This window comes from Lichenostomus cassidix, chromosome 3 (assembly GCF_008360975.1).
Source record: "Lichenostomus cassidix isolate B80296 chromosome 3, HeHo_3.0, whole genome shotgun sequence".
Taxonomy (NCBI): Eukaryota; Metazoa; Chordata; class Aves; order Passeriformes; family Meliphagidae; genus Lichenostomus; species Lichenostomus cassidix.
Window position 1 is genome coordinate 73,399,850 of NC_139483.1, and position 24,256 is coordinate 73,424,105.

General features: G+C 39.9%; 2 protein-coding genes and 1 pseudogene across 5 annotated transcripts in view; 2 read left to right on the forward strand and 1 right to left on the reverse strand.

Annotated features, from left to right (window-relative positions):
* KLHL32 (kelch like family member 32) overlaps positions 1-24,256 on the reverse strand; it is a 144,092-nt gene that overhangs the window by 113,422 nt on the left and 6,414 nt on the right. For 2 of the 4 annotated variants that reach the window (XM_085056304.1, XM_085056299.1), the window contains exon 1: positions 12,927-13,062. The exons of 1 other annotated variant lie outside the window; for it this stretch is intronic. The gene's annotated coding sequence lies outside the window, so the exon portion shown is untranslated. Of the gene's footprint in view, positions 1-4,331; positions 4,663-12,926; positions 13,063-24,256 lie in introns of those variants that run through there. One more of the 4 variants, XM_085056303.1, reaches the window with a different exon arrangement.
* LOC146439996 (uncharacterized) lies at positions 1,179-16,482 on the forward strand. The gene is made up of 4 exons (XM_085056742.1): positions 1,179-1,363; positions 12,042-12,426; positions 12,591-13,317; positions 13,657-16,482. Exons 1-4 carry the CDS (start codon positions 1,179-1,181, stop codon positions 13,680-13,682), a joined length of 1,323 nt encoding a protein of 440 aa, XP_084912868.1. The 3' UTR covers positions 13,683-16,482.
* On the forward strand, positions 14,453-21,422 carry LOC146439997 (kinesin-like protein KIF11-A; annotated as a pseudogene).

A 24,256-nucleotide genomic window follows, 5' to 3' on the forward strand; every position in this document is an offset into this window, starting at 1 on the left:
GTAATTCTCTGTGGTACAGCTGAGAAGACTATCACTGTACTGCATGCATGCAAGAGCATATTAGTCCCATATGACCTATTTATTCCACATTCCAATCTTCTTGAAGACATTTTATCTCATAAAAGGAAACAGAAGGGGCAAAAGGGGGAAATTCTATCAAAACCATAGCAAATGCACATGCCTCCACATCTCTCTTAGGTGTCCCAGTAGGGCACATTTATGAGTTGCAGTCTTTTCCATTTATTGGAACTGCCTAGGAATCCTTTTAACTCCTGCGTATAAATAATACCAATCCAAAGCAAATGTACTACAGCACTGAACACCCATTTTGTCATAACCCTTTTAACTCCTGCGTATAAATAATACCAATCCAAAGCAAATGTACTACAGCACTGAACACCCATTTTGTCATAAGCAAGTATTTTTTTTTTAGGATAGGAAAACTTGGTAGCCATGTGAGTGCAACTGCTGTTTATATGAAGTTTGATGATTATTTCACCTGATAAAAACAAATAGTACTTTGTAAGCAATATATGCATGTACTTGTTTTTATTTTTCCAATTACACTTAATTAAGACTTGAATTTGGTTGATAATATACAGAAATTTACTGTTATTTCAGACCTCATAAGCCATCTTCCTGGGGAGACTGGAAAGATGACATAGGACACATAAGATATCCAGTCCCTTCTAGATCAGCATCTCAAGTGGCAACAGACATCCCTGTTCCAGAGAGTAAATGAAGCCCTGAATGGCTCCTGATAAAGAGAAAAAGTATTTTATTTAACTAAGTTTCAGTGAAGGCATTTTCAAAGTTTTCCAAAAAATGGCCATCAACAAAAAGAAATCCAAGCAGTTAAAAGAAATTTGAATAAATTCCCAACAGTCTCTAAAACTTTTGCTTTTAAATGCAATGCTTCTGAGAGTCAAAAGTTAAGGCAACAAATCAGAATATATCAGGATTGAGTCACACTAACAAGCCTTCTTGAAAGGTAGCTCTGCTAACAATGATGTCTGGGAAAGCCACAGCTACTAGAGGCCACAGTGGACATCTCTATCAAAGTAAACTGCCAGGTAGAGAAGAAAACCAAAACAAAAGGAAACCATGAATTACCAAAAGGACAACAGTTTTTATTACTGATAGCACTATATCCCAGAAGACAATGAAGATTTTCCTGGATGTGGAACCCTGAAGAGATTTCTTCCTCCAAATCTCTTCTTCATGGACACAAGCAAGGTCAAAATAGTTCCTTCATTCCTAAAAATGCTGTTGAAGTACTTGAAGAAGTCAAAGCTTTACCAAAAATTGAAAAATCCACAATCTTTTTAGCAGAGCACGGAATTACCAAGCTTGCATTGCACAGGTTTGGGGATTTTTTTTTTCTCTTCAGTGTTGGCTGGTTTGGGATTTTTTGGTAGTGGAAAAGAATTTACATCACACAGTTCATCTGACTAGATCATACACTGTTAATTGCTTTAACTGTGCACTTTATCTATCTACAAGATCACACATTAGCATTTTTAATTATTTAAAATACATTAAATATTGCTGGTACCAGCATGATCAGAGATTAACTTCTTAATAATCATTCTTGTTTGAGGGTAAAGCATTTGATTCCAGCTGCTATGGACATTTAAACATGCAAAAACAACATTTGCTGACTTGAAGGGGAGAATCCACTCTGTAAAGGAATGGAGGTAAAAATTAAACTGCCTATGTCCAACAAAACAATACTATTTCATACTAGACACTTTGTAAAATTCAAAAAAGTTAACTTGCTTGGGAAAAATCTGAATTACTGTATTTTACTATATTATTCTGATTTACATGCTATATCACAACACTTTCATGTTTATTTTACTCCAGCTACTTTTTCATTAGTTTAGCTTCCCAGCCTCTAACCCACATAGAAGCTACCTAGGTTGCTTCTACACTTGGATAACAGCAAATAATAAAATTTAAATATATCACTGTTAGTACACCTCTGGAAGAATCAATGGGACAGCATGACCACTAAAATCAACTGAATTTATAAATCAAAATGTGGCACAGACTGATTTAGGAAGGAAAATGCTAACTCAGGTTCTAAAACAACAGAATAGTTTTGTTGCAATCACAGGTAAGCCGTGATCAGAAAATAAATACATTTTAAGGTACAAAATAGCCAAAATAAACCAGTCATGGTGGTTTCCTTTCCCTGTCACCAAATGTATCTTCTGGAATAAAACTTCGCCTGAAGTTCTCATCTTGCAAAAAAAGATTAAAGTTTATAGAGCTGAAGATTACTGAGAGAAGCTTGAAACCATAATCCAACACCAGGCTTATGACTTCTACTAGGGAGTGTCTGAATTTATGTGATTACTGATGCCTGGGAACTGACTTTTAGACTTTGAATGCTTGAGAATGACAAAGCTAAGATGAAAAGCCATTCAATGATGTAACAATTGGAAGCTATTCATCAATGTCTTGAGCTGGGAACAGTGACCCACTAGCTCAAAAAATGCTGACTGGCAAAAAGATGGCCTGAAGCACCCACTCATCCCCTCCAACGGCCAAGCCCAAGGATACTGCAGATACATCCAAGGACTAAGAGGATAATTAAATTGTGTTTGATTTCTCTTTACCAAATGGCATACAGAAGCTGGACTGGAATCAGAGAATTTGCAGGGGACAGACTGCTCCTCACCTTGCCAACGAACTGAGCCATTGTACTGTACATGATCCAGCACTCTAAGCACACACTCACTGCTTCTTTTCCATCTTTGGACAGTAAGATGCCTAATGCAGCCAAAAAATGCAGGACTACTTTGGCCAAGTTTATTCATTTACCTGGCAACACTACAGTCACCCCCATCTAATCAGGAGACAACTGATTTCCAATAAATAAATAAATAGATAAATACATCAAGTCTGAAACATCTCTCCTCACCTTGTAAGCACTTTAACTTGTAGATCTGACAGTGTTGCCAGTCAGTGAGCACATAGAAGCTGTTGCATGACCCCTAGGACTGGCTTCCCCACTAGCCTGCTCTCAGGATAACTCTTGGTTATACTTGAAAAACAAATGCAGGTTTTTACCTTTGTATTTATACTGATTCCAAAATAACCAAATAAAGGCTCTTGCCAGCCATTTTCAGGAGAGAAAGAACACTATCTGCACACTACCTAGAACTAAAAGCTATTTATGAAATTCCTTCAGTAAGTGCTACTGGCAATACAAACCTCCTCAGAGATGAATCAAAATCCGATGCAGCAATACTATTAGGACACAATTATTTCCCCAATTTATTACTATCTAAGTGTGGACTTTGAAGTCTACTCACAGAGAGAGAGAATAAAATTTCTGCATCTGGACTGGAATTTACTGACCTGCAGTTCCCTAAGGATCACCACCTCACCTGCACTCAACACAGCCCAATGCAGAGACCTGCAGTAATTTTTCAACACGTTACTCACATAAAATACTACACTACATATGGTGCTCTTACATGTTTTGCTACTTTGTTCAGAGCTAAGTGGGTACTTCTACGCAGCACAATCAACTAGTATGCCCTAATGACAGTTTATATGGAAGGTTTATTCTCTTCTGTAAAACATACTGCTTTTTCCTACCACCACAGTCACAAAAACATGTGAGCTATTAATACAATTTCCCTGCCTACTTGGTTCCAGTGGGATCCTTCAACCAAGAGATTCTCTGTGAAGACCCTAAGATTGCTTGTGACACACTTCCATTCAACACAAAGAATAACTAAGAAAAAGGTTCAGCCTTAGCCATGATTTTTATTACCACTTCATCAGCTCCATTTCTAGTCTGAGTCTAGTCTATCTTTTAAGGCTAGCGATTCTCTGGGACATTGCTGTGGTTGCATGAAAAACACAAAAGAAAAGTTGCAAAAAAGTCAATAAGAATTATCAGCTACTAAGGCACTTGAACCTTACTCAGTCACAAAAACTATGTGTCAGTAGACAATAAAAATGGAATATTGATTTTGAGGTTTGGTACCATTTAACAACTACTTAGAAAACCCCATAAATCCCTCTTTTAGGTACACAACTGGAAATGCTCTACTTATCTGATTATTGCTTACATACCACTTTATACAGTAATGTTAGACTGAAAAAATCCCAAGAACACATAATAATAAGGAAAATAACTTCCTTGTAGTAGGTAACAATCTCGTTAAGGACTAAAAGAAGAGCTTTCCTTGTAGGAAATAATTTGTTAGGGGATTTTTGAAAGAATTCTTTTCTTTAGCTAACTACAACATTTTAAGCGACTGCAAGATTGTTAACAGTCAGAAACAGGTAGCAAATGTTCTTGGAAATACCTTGGGGAGATACAAAAGACTCACAGCAGTATTGAACGGAGCTGAAGATTTTCACCCTTCTTTGAGGCTGGAGTTAGTTAAAATCATTGGCCCTTCTTTTCTTTAGATTTTTCTAAAGACTGAAAACAGGAGAGCATGAAATGTTACTGAAATTTATCCCAGGTTCACAAACAATGTTTTTCAGTATTTGAAAATTACTTGCTTCTTTTGTTCACAGTCTCTTCTTCCTTTGCAAACCATGAATAACAGCCCATCTTTTATTTGTTTTCACTTTCTCACAGAACAAGTTTGTTATGACTGCTCTCTCCTACACAAAAGCTGGTCAGGGTTCCCAAACACCCTTCTGTTTATTTATGGCAAGCTGCAGTGTCAACATTTGCTTACTACAAATCAGTGCCAGAAATTGCTAAATAAACCCACTGTTTTAACACCTTTTACCCCCTACTATATGAAAGAAAACTAAGCATGCACAGTCCACAAGCCTTTCTCTAGTCTGCATATATTCATTACAGGTCAAAGCAACTTTCTCTTCTTTCAAGATAGAATGGGTACAAGTTCAGCAGCAGTGCTGGCTTCTATACTTCCTTCTTTTGCCTGACCTGGTTTAAGAGTGTAAGAGAGACTTCTGTGGGGTTGCTTTTTAATTTTTATGGTGAAGTTGGTTTATTTTTTCTTAAAGCTTTAAGAGACATGCTGGTGATCCAATCTGCAATACCCCTCCACAAACAGTGATGCCTGCAAAACACATGAGCAACAAACTGAAGAAGGAGGGCAGAGGGATCAGGAATACCTCAAGCCAGTTCTGCTGCAGAACATCTTCTGTAAAAACAAGATGCATAAGATGTCATAAACCCATTAGATGGAATTTTCTGATAAAGTGTGGTTCTTCTGACAGTTTTCAAATGTGTGTAACAGAGATAAACAGATGGAAAATAATCTTAGTTGACAACAGATAGAGGGGCTTTTTTTCCCTTCAAATAGAAGGTTCTGAATTTACAGCTCAAGATTTTCTTCCACCATTCCCTAGCGCTCCTTAGTCTGAGAAATAATTTTTCTTTACTTGGAGAAAAACTGCTGTTTCAAGGGAAAATTCCTAAAATTGAGATCTTAAATACTTTTTAATCTCTGATGTTTAATTAGGAGCAGAAGTTGAATTAGAAACAGAACAGACAAGTGTTTAGACTTCTGTGCCTTCTTCAGGTCTAAGCAAAAGAAACACTTCTGTTTGCACTTTTTTCTTACCTCCCACAGACTATACCAACTAGCTCAGACAAAAAAAAGAAAAAACAAAAAACAGCAACAAAAAAAAAATCAAAAAACCCAAACAAACAACAAAACCCCACCATTCTCTCTTGTATCCTTAGATCACCATAACTATATTACCACTTTATTTTTTTTTTCCTTCTCCTTTTATGTGTTCAGGGCTTCATCTGGTTTGCTATGGGCTACTTGGTGATCACACAATAACCTCCCTCACTACCTGGGGCAAAGAATAAATACATCAGGAACTAAAGACATGGCCTATTCACTCCTTGGATTTCCAACAACAATCGTCAACATTCACAGCACACAGGCTAGTAACAGGAAAAAATGTAGAAACATAATGTGTAATCCTATGACTCTGAATCAACCTATGCCAATGAAGATGCTTTGACTCCCCTTCCCCTGCATGCCCTATGCTGTGCCACATATTATTGCCCCAGAATACAAGTGACACTTGTGTTGCCATTGGTGTCATGGTACAAAGCCACACTGACATCCCACAATAGTGCCTACAACCAGACAAAATACAGACACTTGTTCTAGTTCTCCAGCTCTGCTATATGTGCAGAGAGAGGTGGAAAGCTGAAAGTATTTATGTCTCAAACTCCCACAAATTACAACTGACAAGGTTCTGTTACTAGAGCCTTAATTCTCTTCACCTAGCCAGCAACACCACTAAAAATCAATGCAAGTCCATAGTGCAAGAGTTAGTTCTAATTAACAAAGACAGTAAATTCAAAGAGCCTGTCTAGCAGCTTTCCAGCCTTTAAGGGAGAGTTGCACTACAGTGGATTGGGAATCCTGGGGAAATGTGAACAGCTGCAAGGAATATAAACTCCAGTAATTTTGTGTATGACTTGTTCTCATCTGCTGGCATTTGCATCCAAAGATGTGAAGCATGGAATCTGACTCCATTATGCATAATAGACCTGATCAAAAGGTCTTAAAGAAATTGAACAAATCTAATAAAAGAAAAAATAATGAAGAAAAAATGAAATGGCATGATTCAAACTGAATATATCCTTGAGGATCCAGTCATACCAGTCCAAGAGAGCTTTCTCCTTGTAGTAGATGTAGTAGATGGTCAGCCCTGGCTACAAAAACATTTTGGAGTTTGACTTACTCTCTATTGCTGAATTCATACTTTTGTTTCACCTCCATTCATGGTTATTCTCCCCAAGTAAGGAAGCAAAGCACGCTTAGTCCTCCCATTTACATTTCAGCAACACCTACATTTTTGCAATTCTGTGAGTGTGTTTGGAGGAAGGAGCCACATGGACGAAATGTAAATAGGCAAGACTGCACAGTTGCATTGCCATTATTCAATTTCCTACACCCTTTCTCTACAAGCACATACAGCAGTTGCATTTGTATGCAAAAGTCACCACAGACCACAAGAAATCCCGAGAGTACTTTAATGTAACCCCTCTGAGGCAGGGAGGCTCAGCGCAGCAGGGGGATGGCACACTCTCCAGGGCACTCTGCAGTGCTGATGCACTAAGGCCTTGCCAGAAAGGAGTTTTGCTCCCTTCCTGTTGCTTGCCTGAGTTTTCTACTGAAAAAGAAAAAATAAAAAAAAAAGGAAGTTAGCTAAAGAATATACCAAACCCACAAAACAGGTACTGTTATCCGCACAAGAAGGTAGGACTTGAGTTCAGCCTGGCTCTTGAGACCTCTATTTTGATATCCACAGTTCACTGAAGTCAAAGTCCCAGTTCTATTCTGAAAACATCACCTCAGTTCTTTTTTTGCTGTTTTATGCAACTAAAATATAGGTCACAGCTGAAAGGGGGCTTTTAAAACTAACAGAGAAAAGGCAAAAACCACAGATGTATCCCCTCAAAAGAGAAACTTCTTACTTGCTTTAAAGCGGTAATTTTCAAATACGTATTAGATCAGAAGTATTATTCAAGACACTCTCTTACAAATGTAGCTGTTAGGTAAAAACATTAATACCAATTTAAAAAAATTTAAAAAATATATCTAAAAAAAATACATTCCACATATCCTGATGACATTTCTTCAACCACAGGTTTTTATCTGTTTTGTCTTGACAAGCCACGTAGAGGCACAGTTTAGCTTATAAAGGGCAGTAGCCCTTTTACGTTTTTTAACCTGAAATGAAACCTGATGGAAAATGTTTCAGACATAATAAGGCCATAAGCTTGCTCACATCTTCTTCAAAATTTGTTATTAATCTAAGAAATGCTGTTTTCACTTAAGCAATCCCTTAAAAGAAACCAAAATATACAGGACAGAAATCAAGCCTTATCAACACTGCAGAAATGAACCTAAATCATTCTGATATTCAATACCTGTAAAACAAAACTCCCCTGTTATCCAAACTAATGATACTGAGAATCTTTTTCAAGTGGTCTCTCACTAAAGACTAGAATGAAAGGCTATTCTGGAGGCACAAGGGGTTAGAAAAAATTAAGAGTTTAGACTACTGAAGGGAAAAGCCCACAATCTTAAGATCATCCTACATAATCACAGCATTCAGGGAAAACACAACAGTAAATTAGGCTCCAACACTACAACATCTATACTGTCAAATACCACCACTATATGTATTATTCCTGTCAGGAAAAACAAAGACAGATGGTTGCAGAAAAAGACACTCTTCAGAACAACCTTAATCTTCAAGTACTGATGAATCAAAATATTTACAATATTTATCCCCCTACAGAGCTCATTCCCTATAATTAAAGCCCTTCTAAACTGCCACAGCATATTGCTACAGAAATTTTGGCAGAACAAATTCTTAATTTACATAACTGTTCAGAGTAGTCACCTAACTCAGAGGAAAAAAAAAAATCATTAATTCTCAAGTATTATTGACGTTGTGAAGCCTCTGATTTATTTTAGTCATAATTGTTTAAATATTTTATTGCTTTCTCATCACAGGGAATATATCCAACTGCTGATATCAAGGTCAATCGCTTCCAACTGGCATGAGTGTGACTGGAATTTGCACAGCATTCACTACTGGAATGTCACTTTTTGAAACAGCATCTTTCTTGTCTCAAGCCGAAGAAGAGACTTATTTTGAAGATCTAGCCATGGATGGAGGTGCATAAAGAACCCTTAGTACTGCCCCAGCTCCCACAAGCTATCTGCCCTGTGAGTGACTTCACTGCCACTGACAGAAAGGAGCACAAAAGGTTTTCTAATCTTCCCCAGAAAGGAAGGCAAACATTGTAGGTCCTCAGCAAGTGCAGTACTGGACTTCAGTGTTGAATCTTACCTACGTCCAATTTTTTCCATAGTTAAAAGCGTAATTAAAACACAAGTCTGACAAAATCTTGACAAAACATTTTTCTAGAATCTAGAACACAGACTAGCACCTGCTCAGAACTTGCTGCAGCTCCTCTCTGGTCTACATGAGACATTTCCCTTCCTGTACAGGTCAGGCAGATTCAGGGTGGCTGGTCCACATGGGAACACCCAGAACCAGGAGTTTCAAAGCTCTCCTGGTCTCCCAGTTTAAACTTTGAAGGCAAACTCCAATATTATTACCTCATTTTCTTCTCTTTAAACTACCTTCCAGCATTGCCCCTGAAATTTCTGCAGACTTAACAGGAATGCCCCTCAAAAAACAATCTCCTAAGTATGTTTCTTCTCAAATTGAAGGTTCTTACAGTTTGAAGTCCAAAATTCAGTTGGGGTAAAACCCACACAGGAGAAAAGATTTTAAAAAAAATCATTAATTAAAACAGTTTTTTACAAGACCCTGTGAAAAGTTTCTACTCTTACTTATTTTCAGTAATCAGAATTTGATAGTAAAACTTCAAAAATCTCTTGGAAAGAAAACCATCCCATCTTCAAGCACACACCCATACAATCTAGTATGCACACAAAATGCCAGAGCAACAGACCTCATTTTATCTTCTAAGCGGTCAAAAAGCCATCCAAGTCAGAACACAAAGAAGTGATGATTTAGAAATCACTGTGTCAAGGATCCTATGTCTTTCACTACTAAGTAGAAATGTCAGATAATTAAAGAAATTTGAGGGGATTTACTACTACTACCAGTTAGTAGTACCAGGGGGGTTTGGGGTTTTTTAACAGGAACAAACTGTTAAAAAATTAAAAACCAGGTTTCTAAAAATTTAATAATTTCTTAGGAAAATCCTGCCATTTTTAGCCTTTTGGCACTGTTCCTCTATTTTCAAAGGAGATACGAAAATTCAAAGGTAAGATTCCCTTCCACTCCCAGCAATCAGGGTACTCAGAGTAACTGAAGTCCTTAGAGCAGAAAACACACTGGCAAGCATCATATGAAAATCTTAGATGGATGAGAAATATTAAGGATATCTTTTTTTTTCCAATAAAAGAATTAAAATGAGACAAATATGTGGTTACTGCAGGTAAGTGTAATTATACCGGATGATATTTTTGTTTGGCTAGTTTTTCCCAATAACTCTGTCACCTGTTCTCACACAAGTGATTAAATAAATTTCATTTTTCACTTAATCCAATTCCCATTTCTAGTTCAATTTATAATCATCACTTCCCCATGCTAGTGTGGCATTAAATTACTGTCATTCTTGGCCATTAAGTTCATCATATTCCAGTCAGCAGAATCGATCAAAAACACCACAGCAGTGCCATGAATTTCTTATTAAATACATTCTTTTTTGCTGCTTTGTAGAAGCTGATCATCAGTGTCAGAAGCTCTATTACATCCATTTCTGACTTTTCAGGCAAAAGAAACACATTCGGAAGCAAAAATAGAGACAACAAAAAAGTAATTTCTTTAATGAACACAGCATTTTCTCTGTTCAAATCACACTCACTTTGCTTTGTAAGCGCCCACTGAAGAAATGACCCATGTAAGCATAAATTTCCATCTGCTACTGATCTTCTAACCATACTTCTGCTTACTGTAAACTCAAAATTAATTGCTCCCCTTAACATAGGAAAAAACCAAAACAAAACCACCTCCCTTGATACTACTCAAATTCCTTTGTATGTTCAAATTCAAGTACTGAGTAAAGTTCACTTACATGTTTAGCAATACACAGACTTTTTAACAGGAGTTGCCATCTTAAACACAGTTGTTCATGTCCTGTCTCATGGAGAAGACAAGACTGAAGAAAGTGAACTCCACTAGAAGATCCCTGGAAATCTCATATTTCTTGTCCAAGGCAAGATTCTACACTATTTGTTCAGGGCCATTTTGAAGCTCAGTCACTTCCAAGCTCACTCTCATGAAAAAAAATCCATAAATTAAATTTCTGCATAGTCATCTTTATTTTTAAAATATCACATTGTTTTCTGACAGTAAAGACAGTGCTTAATTTCACCTTCTGTGTGGTGCATGCTGAGCTACAAAGTGTTAAATAAACAACACTTCAATTTCCATATTAAAATTCCCTTCCCTAGCAGCACATTCTCTTGCTTGGAATAGAATGAAAGATGTACCTGCCAAGCTAACTGGACCATTTTCAAAGAAACCCTGAGGCAACTTCTTCCCCTCTTGAAATATTAGGCGTACAATTTTCCCTCCATCTGCCAATTCAATAGCTGCCCAAATGTACATTTTCTCCACACATGCTTATACAAGAATTAACAGGGACTTTTGTTGCTTGTATGTGCAGTAAAACACAATATTTTTATAAACACTGTAGGCACCTAAAAAAAAAAAATCTTGTGCTTAAGAGATGTTAATTGGTACAACTGCCTTATTTTTAGTGTCCTACCAAATCAAGAGCTTATTATTCCCTAAGAGTTTCTCAGAATACCCATACCTAGTGTAGTACTTCATACATAATAACTGTAAAGTGCTTTACAGATGCTGTCAAATTATTCACAGTCTGAAAAGCAGACAAAAGATTAAAGGAGTTTTTCTGGAATCCTTTCAAAGTAAAGAAAAAATGTCTCTGTAATCATCTGTAAACGTGAACAACACAAAGAGATGTGACTGAGTAGCTATATATGGGTAGCTTTTTAAGCATCTGTGGTATTACTTATTCAGCACATCACTGGATTTCTGTAGGATCTACTTAAACAGCAAACACGGATTTCAGATAAAAACTCTAAAGAATTGAACACGCCTCAGGGGTCTTGCCCCTGCCAACTGCTTCATGCAGGCAGATCCCAAAATCAACAGGAATTGGCACGGCTACAGTAATCCTTTACCCTATGCGCTACAGTTAACAGGATTGTGGCCTCTAGGGCTGCTCCTGATCTTTTCGTGACTGAACAAATGCTGCCATGAACATTCACGCAATTTAGACTAACCCCAACTTGCTTCTGAGACCTTTGTGAGATATTTTCCTAGCTCTACAAAATTGGGAAAATTCATGACAAGCTTTAAAAACTGCAGTCACACTGTTTGCTACGATCAACATCCGCCGTTTATTTCCCCGTGCTAAGACTTAAACCGTAATTCCTTTTTTTTTTTTTTTTTTTTTCACATTTTACTGTGGTGTCTGGTGCTAGGCACGCTGCTTCCCAGTGTTTGGTGTGGCGGCTATGGATCAGCTGTCACTCCGGCTCCGCCAGAGCCCGCACAGAGGAGCCGGGCTGGCTCCACGGGTGGAATCCACCCTGCACCGCTGGCCTGGGAGAGCGGCAGCAAAGAGCCATCCGCACCCTGCGGCACGGCAGGGACCCGCGCTGCTTCGGCACAACTGCTCCCGATCGGCCGAAGCGGAAATTCCGTGCCGCGAACCAAATCTTTCCCCACCATCAGCTACAACCACCTGAGCAGCACCTTTTCAACTGCGAGGGCTGCAGATATAATGTCCCAGCAATCAGGGCGCCTAGATCATTTGCAGTTGTGAGCTCTCGCAGACTGAAACGCCGGAGAGGAGCAAAAGCTCGGGTTTGACACTCAAACGAGTAGCTCAAGTCGCGGTACAGAGAGCGCAGCTCGCAGCAAGTACCGAGCCGCCTGGCAGCGCCCGTGTCGCGGCGGCAGAGCCATGTTTCACGGAGCTGCCGCCAGCCGAGCACCTGGAGCACGTCCCCGCATAACCCCGCGGGCAGCGGGACTCACGGCGCCCCGGAGCCACCCCGGGCTCCGGCTCATCCTCCCCACCGCCGCTCCCCGCCGCCTCCTACGCGGAGCCGAGGGCCGGCGGGAGCGCAGCCCGGTGCCCGGGGCGCCCCGGCGGCCGGAGCTCCCGCTTGACCCGTCTCCCTAGCAACGCGGACACTCGCCCTTCTCCCCCCCAGTCCTTTTTCGCCAGAGCCCCCCTTCCCCGCCGCAGCGGTGCTGAGCGGCCGGGGTGCCGGGGCACGACCGGCGGCCGCCCCCCGCCCCGGTCCCGGTTAGGTAACAGGGGCGGCGAGGCGCCGCCGCGGGCCCGGCCGCTCGCTCACCTCGGGCAGGTGCCGGGGCCGCGCACGGCGCTGGCGGCGCCGCCTCTCTGCCCCGCTCCGCTCCGCTCCGCTCCGACGGCAGCGGGGGGACGAGCCGCTGGCGAGCAACTCCCGCGCCGCAGACCCGCCGTCCCGGCTGTGCCGCTCCGGTGCCCGAGCAGGAGGAGCTTCCCCGCCCCGCCCAGTGCGCAGCGGCGGCCCGGCAGGGCCGCACCTGCCGGAGGAGGCGGTGGGTCGGGCCGCGGGATCCGGGCGCCGGGGTCGCCGCTCCCGGGGCGGTGCAGGGCCGCCGCTGCAGCCCGCTGTGCCCCCGGGAGGCGAAGGCCGCCGCGCTGCCCACCCTCCGGGGCCACGGCCCTGAGGGAGAGCCGGAGGGAGAAGGCCTGGTGGAGTGAGCCCTTTAAGTAGCGCTAAGTTTGTAGGCAGAGCACCTGCGAGGCGGGATCGGCACGGGGATGGCGGGGTCAGGAGGGCTGTCGGGGGGCGTTTGGGAAGGAGGATTTTAAGACGAGATATGGCTGGAAAGGGTTGGGTCTCTATAAGGGCAGGTCTGCTGCAGGGTCAGGGCCAGAACGCTACATCCTAGGATATTAAGGCATCAGTGCTTTATCATCCTGTTAAGGGGTTTAATGTGACTTTTTAAAAACCATATTGTGAAAGTGATGAGAAACATCCCTCTGAGATACACGAGCTGCACCGTTGTGTGTTTTTCCAAATGCTCTCTTTGCAGGGACATGGGACCCAGCTCTGCAATGAGGCTCAGTGACAGTGCTTTCCTTTCAGTCTTGCCTCGTGAAACTGAGAGGTGGTGGGAGCTTTTCTTCCCACACCCTCTAACTGATCCCATGATTGTGAAGAACATTCAGGAGAATTAAAAAATAAATGGTTAGTGTTCCATTCATAATTAGCAAGACTGGAATGTGCTTTAGTAGGTAGGAAAAAATACTATTTTGAGAATTACACAAAACAGCTCTACTTTTGAGCAGAGTTTTCGTCTTGCTACTGGCTTTTCTCAGTTTAGTTACTGTTTTCTGATCTGTGGAGTTAATACAAAAACAGTAGGTCCCAAAAATCTCTGCCTCCATCTCCAGCATATCTCCATATTAAATGTTACATAAGTGCCACATCAGTGAAGTTCAAGTCTTTTTCAGATATCAATTCCTTAAGACACTTTTCAGCATGTGGGCCTTCAGTTAAGCCTACTGACAGATGAGTTGTTCTAAGGTGTTTGTGAAAGGTATCTAGAAATACTCCAATTCCTCATCTGCAGAGCAGACAGTAACAAGTGGAAAGTTAGTTCAGAAAGTGCACCAGATGCAGTATATGGAGTGTTTTGGGTAGTAATGCAAAGTTTCCCCAAGTCAAGGGTCAAGCAGCTGGATGCTTATGCAGTGCAATACCAGCCAGAGACCCAATTTTGCTCTCAAACAGAGACCAGTGCTTCATTAGAACCAATTAATTCATGTGCAACACAAAACTCTTATGGCTACAGTACCTTTTCTTGATCGTGTCCAAGTTGCTTTTGAATGTCTCAAGAGGGATACTGTATGACCTCCCTAGGCAGCCTGTTACAGGGCTCTGCCACCTTCAACGTAAATAAGTTCTTCCTCATGTTGAGGTGGAACTTCTTGTGTTTTGGTTTATGGCCAATGCTCCTCATCCTGTTGCTAGACACCACTGAATGGAGTCTGGCAATACATTGTATTGAATATCAGAAAAAGTCACAGAGACTGACAATGACTTTCATTCTTTTTGTAAAATTCTTTCTTCTGGAAATACATAATGAAGAGCTTTTTTTATCTTCTGAATCCTATTCCCAGCACTAGAGAAAGACTACAGATGTTTGATGATCCCCTGCATAAGACAGGTGTAAAGGTAGCAGGCTCAGAAGAAATACCTGTACACAACAAAAATGAAGCCTACCAAATCTTGGAAAAAGGTGCATCAAAAAGAACTATTGCAGCTACTTAAATGAATGCATATTCCAGTTGATCCTGCTGTTTTTCCTTTACCATTCATAGGAAACTAACTTGAGCAGATGGACAAGAGCTTGTTAGAACTGGGAATATGAACTTGCATGACGTAAAAACACTTCAGTTTGGGGCAGTTGATAAAAAAGTTCATGAAGCTGGAAATACCAAGTAATCTATTCTGATCCATGAAAGAGTTATTGCCGCCCTTGTGGAAGAAGACACAGGACATCCTAAGAGGATCCTTCAAGACACTTGGAGAACAACAAACAACATCAATAACAGCCACAGTTTCTCCCACACTTATAAATCCCGAGGGAAAACAGAGTACAGTGGAGTATGCTCACAGAGCAAAGAATGTGATGAAACCTTACGGTAACCAGCAGCTGCCAAAAGGAGCTGTTATTAAGGAGGATACTGAAGAGATTAAGCAACTAAAAGGAGACCTCACTGCCACACAAGAGTAAAATGGAATCTATATTTTCACTGAAAATTCATGTAGCCCTTAAAGGAAAGCTGACAGTTTGGGAAAAACAAGTTGCAGAGTATATTGAGATAATGAGCACTATGGAAAAAGAAGTGAAAACAATCACTAAACCATTCGCAATAAATAAAAGCAATGAAGCAATGAAAACAGATCTGCAAGTCAAGAAGAAATAACTGAAAAGAAGCACAGACAGATCTGCAAGAAACCAAGATTCCCCTAGCTAAGAGTATATGGTTTCATTTCTGAATACACAAAAACTTCATGGCACAGCTAGTCATTCGGTCAGTAGTGTTAATATAAAGGATGTATCTACACAAAACTGTATCATAAGAAGGATGTTGATTGACACAATGCTATAATCCAAATAGATTTGCAGGAGAAATTAATGTTCTGGTCAATAAAGTACAAGATTCAGTTAGTGACAACTGTCTGAAGCAGCAACAGATGTTGACATCTTATCCATATTTTATAGGTGGCCTCCTATCTATCAGTTGTTCAGCAGACAATGTATTTGTGTAAGTTGTATCAAAGTCTTTTACCTCTGTTAAAAAATTGCTGACCTCTGAACTTCCTCATGTCTGAAAATGTATTACAAAATATGACTGTGCCATTTGCTAGTAAAGCTGAACCATTCAGGTTGACTGAGAAGCAAATATGTGGATCAGGGGGAGCATTAAATATCTTGACACCAATGGTAGAAATTGTCTTCAAACGAAATAGTTTGTTTCAGAATAACATAAGGAAATTTTCTGGTTGATGAGATGGAGGGCCACAAAAAGCAATTAATATTTTTTTAGGAGATCTCTGTCTCACTCTGAAAAAATTAAAGAAACAGCCAGTGTTTTTTCTCAGCTGCAAAATACTGTGGAATTTAAGAGAAGTGGAAATAGCAAAGTGTGTGTGTATACAAAGAACACAAATGAGTTAGTGTCCTCACTGCAAAGCCAGCTGAACCTGTTGGCACAGGTGATGCAGAAGAACTTAGCTTGTATACTGTCAAAAAATGGAAGTTTGAAGACTACCATCACTGCTGGGCAAGAAAATGTTTATCTGGAAACTACTGGCCTAGCCAATAGTAAAACTTCTGTTTCAAAACAAATTTATTGCATCTCTGGGTAATTTCTTTCAAAAGCTCAAGGACATAAGTGGTGGTTTATGGCCATACGTTTATGGACATAAAAAAGATGCTAGTAGAATCCATAGTTTGTTTTCAGCAACTTCTTAGCAATCTAGAAAATGCACCTCAGGATACTGTTAAATGGAGGGAATTTAAAACTGCTCAGATAGTCAGCTTTATGGATCAGTAGCAGTCCTTTTTCAGCAACAAGAAAGAGCAGCTTTAGTGTTTACAGTAGGGAACAGAAGGTTTATGATTGAGATCTGTATTTTGTACTGGTTTTTTTGTTCTGCATTAAGGGTTGCAGTAGATGTGGTTTGGAACTACTGCACTGTAAGAATATATCCTAAAATACATTTTATGATATGCATATCAAGAATACAAATAGTTGTGTTCAAAGATCCTTGCCATACTGCTGGAACTAAAACAAACGAATTGCCAATCTTTGGATTGGCAAATAAAAGCTTTGGAATTTGCCCATGAGAGCTACAAGCTGATGGCCTATATTGACCTTAACAAAGGAAAGAATATGTCATGGTGCTGCCAGCCAAGTTCAGAGTCTTCACATCCCTACTCTAATTTAGAGGCCAGCCTGAATGACTCCTAAAAAAAGGATCTTCTTATCAATTTCCAGTTTGTGCTCAATAAAAGCCAGTCAATAAGTAAGAACTTATTCAGAGAATGGAATTGTCCTACAGCTATTGAAAGCTGGGAGCTAGACAGCAAACAATTCTGTGTAATAGAGGGATGCAATGGATTTATGTATTATATACAACTTCTCTCAAAAACAGTGAATTATGGCTTGCAGCATTTACTGTTAAAGCAACAGAAAATTTATCCTTAAATAAAGGCTTGTCAAGCTCTTTTACTCTCTCTCTATAAAAGCTTATATTGCCACAAATATACTCCCTTATATATTTTTTAGAAGACTGACTTCAGAGATTGGCATCAGTGTTAATTTCTTTATCACTGCAACATATGGCAGTCTTCCCTGCTGCCAAAACATGGCCATGTTTCAGCCTCAGGGTACAGCTGGCTTGAACTTAAAACTGAGACTGCTTTCAAACATAAACACAGAATTTTGTGTTACCCCTTCAAACACTATGAAGAAAAGTAAATTAAAATTTTTGTCACTGGAGCCTCTATGAACACTACAGTGCTTCGTGGTTCCAGCCGCACTAGGAAGTATTTTTTCCTTCTAGTTTTTGGATAACATCTAAAATGATTAACAGTCACTGTGTCAGGCTCATGTATCACCTAGCTCTCCATACTAAAAACTTCTGCAGTTCAGATTCCAGTATGGGTTTGAAGATTCTCATCTTATGGTGATTTACAAGTTCCCCACATAGCCACAAGTTACAGCAATCTCTGATCATGTGCAATCAGTGTTTGTGTAAACCTGTTCAGAGCTTTTTTTACAACTCATCTGTACTTAACCCATCATTTCCTCTTACAGTGCTCTTCCTGATTTGCAAAGCTGAATGTAAACCTGCTGTACTGGTGGTGCATGTTATCTCAACATTCTGAAAATTAGCCAGATAAACACAGACAATTCCTAGTTACAACTGAAAGCACCCAGCACCACTATTTTGATTAAAATGCATACCCAGCATCACTATTTGGATTAAAAATATGAAAACATCAAACAGTACATTATGTTCTGAGCAGTTCTCTCAGCTGAGCATTTTCCAGTTTACATGTCAGTACCATAAATATCTAAAAGAAACAAATAGGATGAAAGTCCAACATTGAAAAAGGAAGAAAATATCTGCAATCTCACCCTCTAGCCTCATTGCAGCTGCAGCTAGAAATAAACCCCTTAGTGCCTCAGGTTTTCTGCTTATTGGTGGAGCTGACAAACAAACTGCATAAAAGCACCTGCATAAAAGAAGCCCAGTGGGCAAAAGAAAATTAAAATAAGTAAGGGAGTAAGGGAGTAACTTATTCCCTTCTCAGTAGAAGCTATATAAATAGTAGTGTTAGCTGTAACATTGAAGTTGTCTAGGTTACTGCTTTGACCTGGTTCTTTGATTTGGAACAGATTTAGTCACCAGAGGTGACATCTCCTACTGGAGGAAAGAAACTTCCTGATGGGTAGCAGGGTGTGCAAGGTCCTGCTTGAACCTTGAAATGCTTCCCCTGCTATATGTTTTTCTGAATACAGCCCTGGATGCAGTACTTAACATTCACAGAAAAGGAAAAAAGAAGTGGAGGTTAGACAAGAAACTATAAAAACAGTACTTTATATGACCCGTATAGTACTGTTGGTAGGTAAATTTCCGGCCACTGGATGTTAAGTTTTCTTATTCCTCCATCTCCCTTTCCTAGATCCCCCCTACTCCCAAAGAACAGCTGAGCATGGCTCAGCCTGAGGCTGCTTTAAACAAAATCACTCTCAACTTCTAAACTGTTGAAATCAAAGTAGTCTGGCACATTAGATGTGATACTCCACAGCTTTTATTTCTGTGAAGCAGGAGGTGTATTTCTAACATCAAGGAAACATATTTTACTGCCAGTACTCTGAAAATGTAGCTGCTCCATTCAGCATGTGGCTGCTGCCAGAGCATCAGGCTGGAGGCTCTGATGTGTGAAAACTTCTATGACCGGATGAAAGGCATCATGGCATAGCTGGCAAAGAAGAGCAAGGATAGAGCCTGGGGTCAGGAAGAGGAAGAAAGACCATGTACTTCTGCAGTGCTTTTCACAGTGTGATAGATGAACTTGTATATGTAACACTTTAGGGAGCCTGTTGCAAGCCTCGGTACTGTCACTCTGCTAACAAAAGCGTAGTCCTTTGTACAGAGCACTCTGCATGCCTTTGTTTTCAAAACCAGTGAGTTTTTTCTTCCTTTTTTAAAAAATGTTGGACTTTTATTCTGTTTGTATAATGGTCTCTTTACTCTTCCTTCAGCTTTTTCTTACATTCAGGTCTTTTCTACAATGGAAAGTAGCATGGGCATACTGAAGATCTGAAAGAATGACAATGTTTGCTGCAGTTTCAATCCTAGGACAATAAGACAACCAGCCCTCCCCCTCTCATAAGAGGGAGGATGCAGGTGTTGGAAACCTGCAAGGAGAGGGAGAGGGAGAGGTCATGTAAGTAATTTATTGAGCTTAGTCTGTCTCCAGAACCTAAGGATTTTGTATCATCCCTTCCACAACTACAGCTGGCAGAGCTGACTTTACTGTGCTAACTATGCACTGCAGCAATTCCTTCCCCATGCAGTTAAAAAAATAAGTTAACTGTTTAATCATAAAGCTCTCCAAGTTTCTAACCTCTGAAGATGAAAATAAGACCCAGTGGCTACACATTAGAAACACAGTATGGGACAGTGAGCATGTGGAGTCTTCCTCTACCTGAGACTATTCACTTTTCAGGCACCATCTCAAGAACAGTTGATTCCATAACTGATCAAGGGCTTCTAGTATTTACCCATACAAAAGCACCTGCAGAAATCAGTTATCATAGGCTGCTACACCCAGTACTTACAGTTTGAGGTTTACTACCTTTTAAGTTGTTTCTGCAAATGCTACCAACCTTTCATCTTTCTCAGTATGTGTTCTAACAGTCCTCTGTGGGTTTTAGGTTTTATTGAAGGTTCCTAATGGTTTCATGTTGTCAGAGCATGAATTCATAGACAGTGGAAGGAAGAGCTAGATAGATATCCAAAATAATTACGTTCTGTAGATACCAGCAATACAAGATCACAGCTTACTCCAGCACTTCAGTGTCTGAACTAAGACCCCTGCACCTTTGTCAGGATTTGTGCACTGGAAACAGAAGATATCCTAGTCAACACATTCACAGAATAGATGAGTATGAGTCCACTCACAGTGATACTTAGGCAATATGGAAACTTTAGTTTCTGAAAGCCTGTTATTTTCATGTGCATGACTGGTGCTCTTAAATTGGTGGAGGAAGAACTTTCTTAGTCATACTGGTGGGAGAATCGTAGCTATACTTATTCAGACCAAAGATTCACCTAACGCAGTTTAACTGAACCTTCACACGCTGACATTCCAATGCTTAACTCCTTACTTAAGGGACAGTAGAAATCTGGAATAGAGAGTTTCCTAAAATAGATTTGTTTTATCTAATAGGATGGAATATTTAATCAATCAGATAACTGGTGATAGGTAAGTGCAAGTTCCACATGTATGCAAATTTGCTTCTTTTGAATTTCACGAAAATACCTGTAGGGATAAGGAGTATGCTTGTTGTAATTTATATCTTTTTGTGCATGTTTGCTAGAATGTATGTTTTGTCTTTTTCCATTCTTACTATTAACTACCCATGGAAATATCTGAATACTGCAAAAGCCACTCTAATATATCTCTGCATAGCTGCCCAAGAAATGAGAAATTCAGACACAGTTCTCTTAAGGGTCTACGTTTGCTTTCTCAACATTTTCTTGGAGTGGTTAGGCTACATGCATGGTGGTTCACAATATCATCATTTGGATCACGATGAAAGACAAGAAACAGTGTTCCATAGATCAAATACTAGACAGGCTGCTTACTCCATGACTTGCTCTATCTTGGTAAGAGATCAGATTTAGGTATACTAATTGTTAATCCATCTAGTGTATGTGGGAATAGTTATGTACGTATGTATGTGCTTACTTGGAGGCAAATTTCTATAACTCAGTGACTTTTAACAGGCATACTAGTCCAGAACACAATGTATCTCTTCATCACTAGAAAAAATCAGAGATGCTAGAACAAAACAAAAAAAAAAAACCACCTGTGGCAGCACAGAAACCTTTCCCATGGGAATTTTTCTCTTCTTCTTCTATGTTTTATAAATAAAGTTTCATGTTATTGAAACAGCCTTTTGGATACAGGTGGTCAAATGCCTGGGCCAATCAATCCCGGAGAGCAGATGATTGTGGCCCAATCCAAATAACCTTCTGATGTGTATATAAATCTGTTAATTATTTAATAAAGTTAGTTCTTTCTAGCACTCGGAAATGACTCATCTCTCTCTCAACTCCGCTAACGGTCCAACAAGCGACAACCATCCCCAAAACCAGCCACACAACAACAAACCAAACATTTGACAAAAGAGCAGGACAAAGACCAAGAGGAAGATCCTTAGTACATCAGTTAGAAGTCCTCTTCTTGTAATTGACAAATCAGGAAAGATAAAATCCCTGCTTTAGATACCAAAGTCTTGAAACCCCTCAGCCACTTTCTGGATTATGATTGTACTTGAGGAAGACATATGTGCTATGCTTCTTGTTCACCCTCTTAAAACAAGGGGTATCTGAAAAAATATAGAATGAAAGAAAAGAAAGTGAATGGTTTTCTGCACAGGCAGTAGGTTGAGCTGGCTTACCAGCTCATGCAGGCAGAGGAGCCCTTCTTACCAAGGGGGCTGAGGGGTGGCTACTGGCAGAAGAAGGATTCTTCTGTAGAGATAAAGCACTACTAGAATGCAGCCTAAATTGCTTCTGGTAAGCACACAAAAAAGATATTTGAAAGTAATTTCAGGATGATGGATTCCATTCTGGGATCCAGGCATTTGTCTGCCTGCTCATATAACAGAAAGTCATAATGGTGCAGGAGACACTAAAAGGCAGATTGCAACTAACTTTCAAAAGATGTACCTCTGATTTATGAAAAAGTCTAAATCCTGTTTAAGGTTAGTAGGAATGATAGCCTATTTCCATTCCAGCTACAGTCAGATACTCTTTATTATTAAAATTTATTTTACCCGAAACAACTGAAGTCACTGTTCAAATCATTCACCAGAATGAGAGACCTGGAGTGGAAGTTGAAAAATCTGATCTGAAATCAGGAGGGTTGGGAGTTGTCTGGGGAGGTCACTCTGTACATCTGAGATGGAGAGACAAAAAGCAGCCATGGAGGGAGACAGGTTGGGAAGTTAGGAAATGAAACATTAGGCTTGTGACAGCAAAGGCAATAGATGACAACAGCCCCTCCTGTCCACAAATGCAACAATAGCATACAATTGTGTGTTTGTGGACATGTGTGGGGAATATTGCCTGGTGGGGGCCTGACACTGAGCATGGAAACTATCTCCTGTTGCCTGCTGCACCCAGACAAAAAAAAAGGTTTATGTATACAGTCTGAAAGGGAAAGAACTCAAATGAGCAAGATGCCTTTGGAAGAGTCACTGAAACCATCTTCTGTTTCGACCACTGGGAACAACCTGCAAAATCAGAAACACCAGATAAAATTTTAGCACTGAAGCAAATATTGTTGCCAATTCCCAGTCTACAGGGGCAATAAAGGAAACATATGTCTGATCACCTCTGGCAAACACACATAATGCATTAATAAAATGCTAAGTTGTAAAAACATTTAACATTTAAACCTTTCAGATTTTCCCTGTTATTAGGAAACTGGAACACACTGGCATAATTTTTCATAAATTTTTGTAATAGCTTTTACTTACACATTTTTGTCTATACTTTAGCCTTTTATTCTCCATTTTCAATTTATACATTGCAATACAAAAAAACCCCACACCTTATTTATGCTTATTTATGTTTTGTCAGAAAGACAAAACATCTGAAAAAAATATTTAATTTTAGCAAAAAGTGTAACTGCTGTTTTAAAAATTGCGGTGCTACTTTCCACACCATTTTCTAACCTGTCTTAGCATATTGTGAAAGAACCTGAAATACATGCACGAAATAGAAAGAACAAAATGCAGTAGTCAACATCATCTATTCATTAAAAAAACAAAAAATTATCTTGCTTTGTTACTGAGAGGTGCAACAGTCTGAACTGTAAGAAGTTCATTTTATGAGAATATCCATGCAGAGGATGCTGCATCTGTTAGTGGAGATCATTGGTATGTGCACTTCAGCACTTGAAGAGAACAGATTCTGAAATTGATGTTCTCTCTCCCATGTGAAGAGTCTGTAGTTCTGCTTCTTGACCCCATGCTCAAAGACAGAGTATAGTACATCCACAGCAGTCTCAGAAGAAAAAGAAAACACCTCGTTGTAGCAATTAACCACTCCAAGATGATCCACATTTTCCAAACAGGTTAAAGTATTAAACAAGAACAAATAACTTAGCATGTTCCCTCTGATGTCTGAACAAAAGGTGAGACTGCAGGAGCAACTTGCAGAAATCTAAAAATCTCAGTTGTTCTTGGGGTGAGAGGTGAATTTCCCTATGCTGCAAAGAGAGATGCCCTGCAGGGATCATTTCTACAGTCTGACAAGTGATTTTACACCAGGATGAAACTGGCCCATGTCACAATCCATTGACGAGAGTCTGGCAGTACTTCTGACAAGAGAGGCTTGGCTGCCATAATTCAGACAGGCCATCAACAGACATTTCCTCTGGAGTAACTCAGTGTACTGAATTATTTAAAGTCTCTCATCCGCAGGCTGAGACCTGCTACTTGTAGTTACAGCAGGGAACCTCATCTCCTGCCAGCTGTTAGATGCTGAGACCTAGTCCCACAGAAAGGTGCTCAGAGGGATTTTTGTAACTAACTTCTACCAATTTTGTGCATCTGAAATTCATCATTTGTTACCATTCATATCCTGCGAAGAATTAAATTCCTTAATTCATATTAGAAGAACATGAGTCATCCTGACAAACTGTTTATGAGCTACAGAAAACCTGACCATTTTCAGCATTTTCTAGCCCCAAAAAGTACAATAGTCCCTACAGAGTTCCTGAATTAATGCTTGAGAACACTGGTTTTGTATTTTATTATGTATATAGGAAATTGTAGTAGCTTCATCATGATCCCAAAGACACCTTACAT

Coding starts and splice junctions, on each gene's coding strand:
- LOC146439996 (XM_085056742.1), top strand. CDS start 1,179: ATGTGGAACCCTGAAGAGATTTCTTCCTCCAAATCTCTTCTTCATGGA. Junction 12,427..12,590: donor GGAGAGGAGCAAAAGCTCGG/GTTTGACACTCA, acceptor CCCCGCGGGCAG/CGGGACTCACGGCGCCCCGG. Junction 13,318..13,656: donor GAGGGAGAAGGCCTGGTGGA/GTGAGCCCTTTA, acceptor CTCTCTTTGCAG/GGACATGGGACCCAGCTCTG.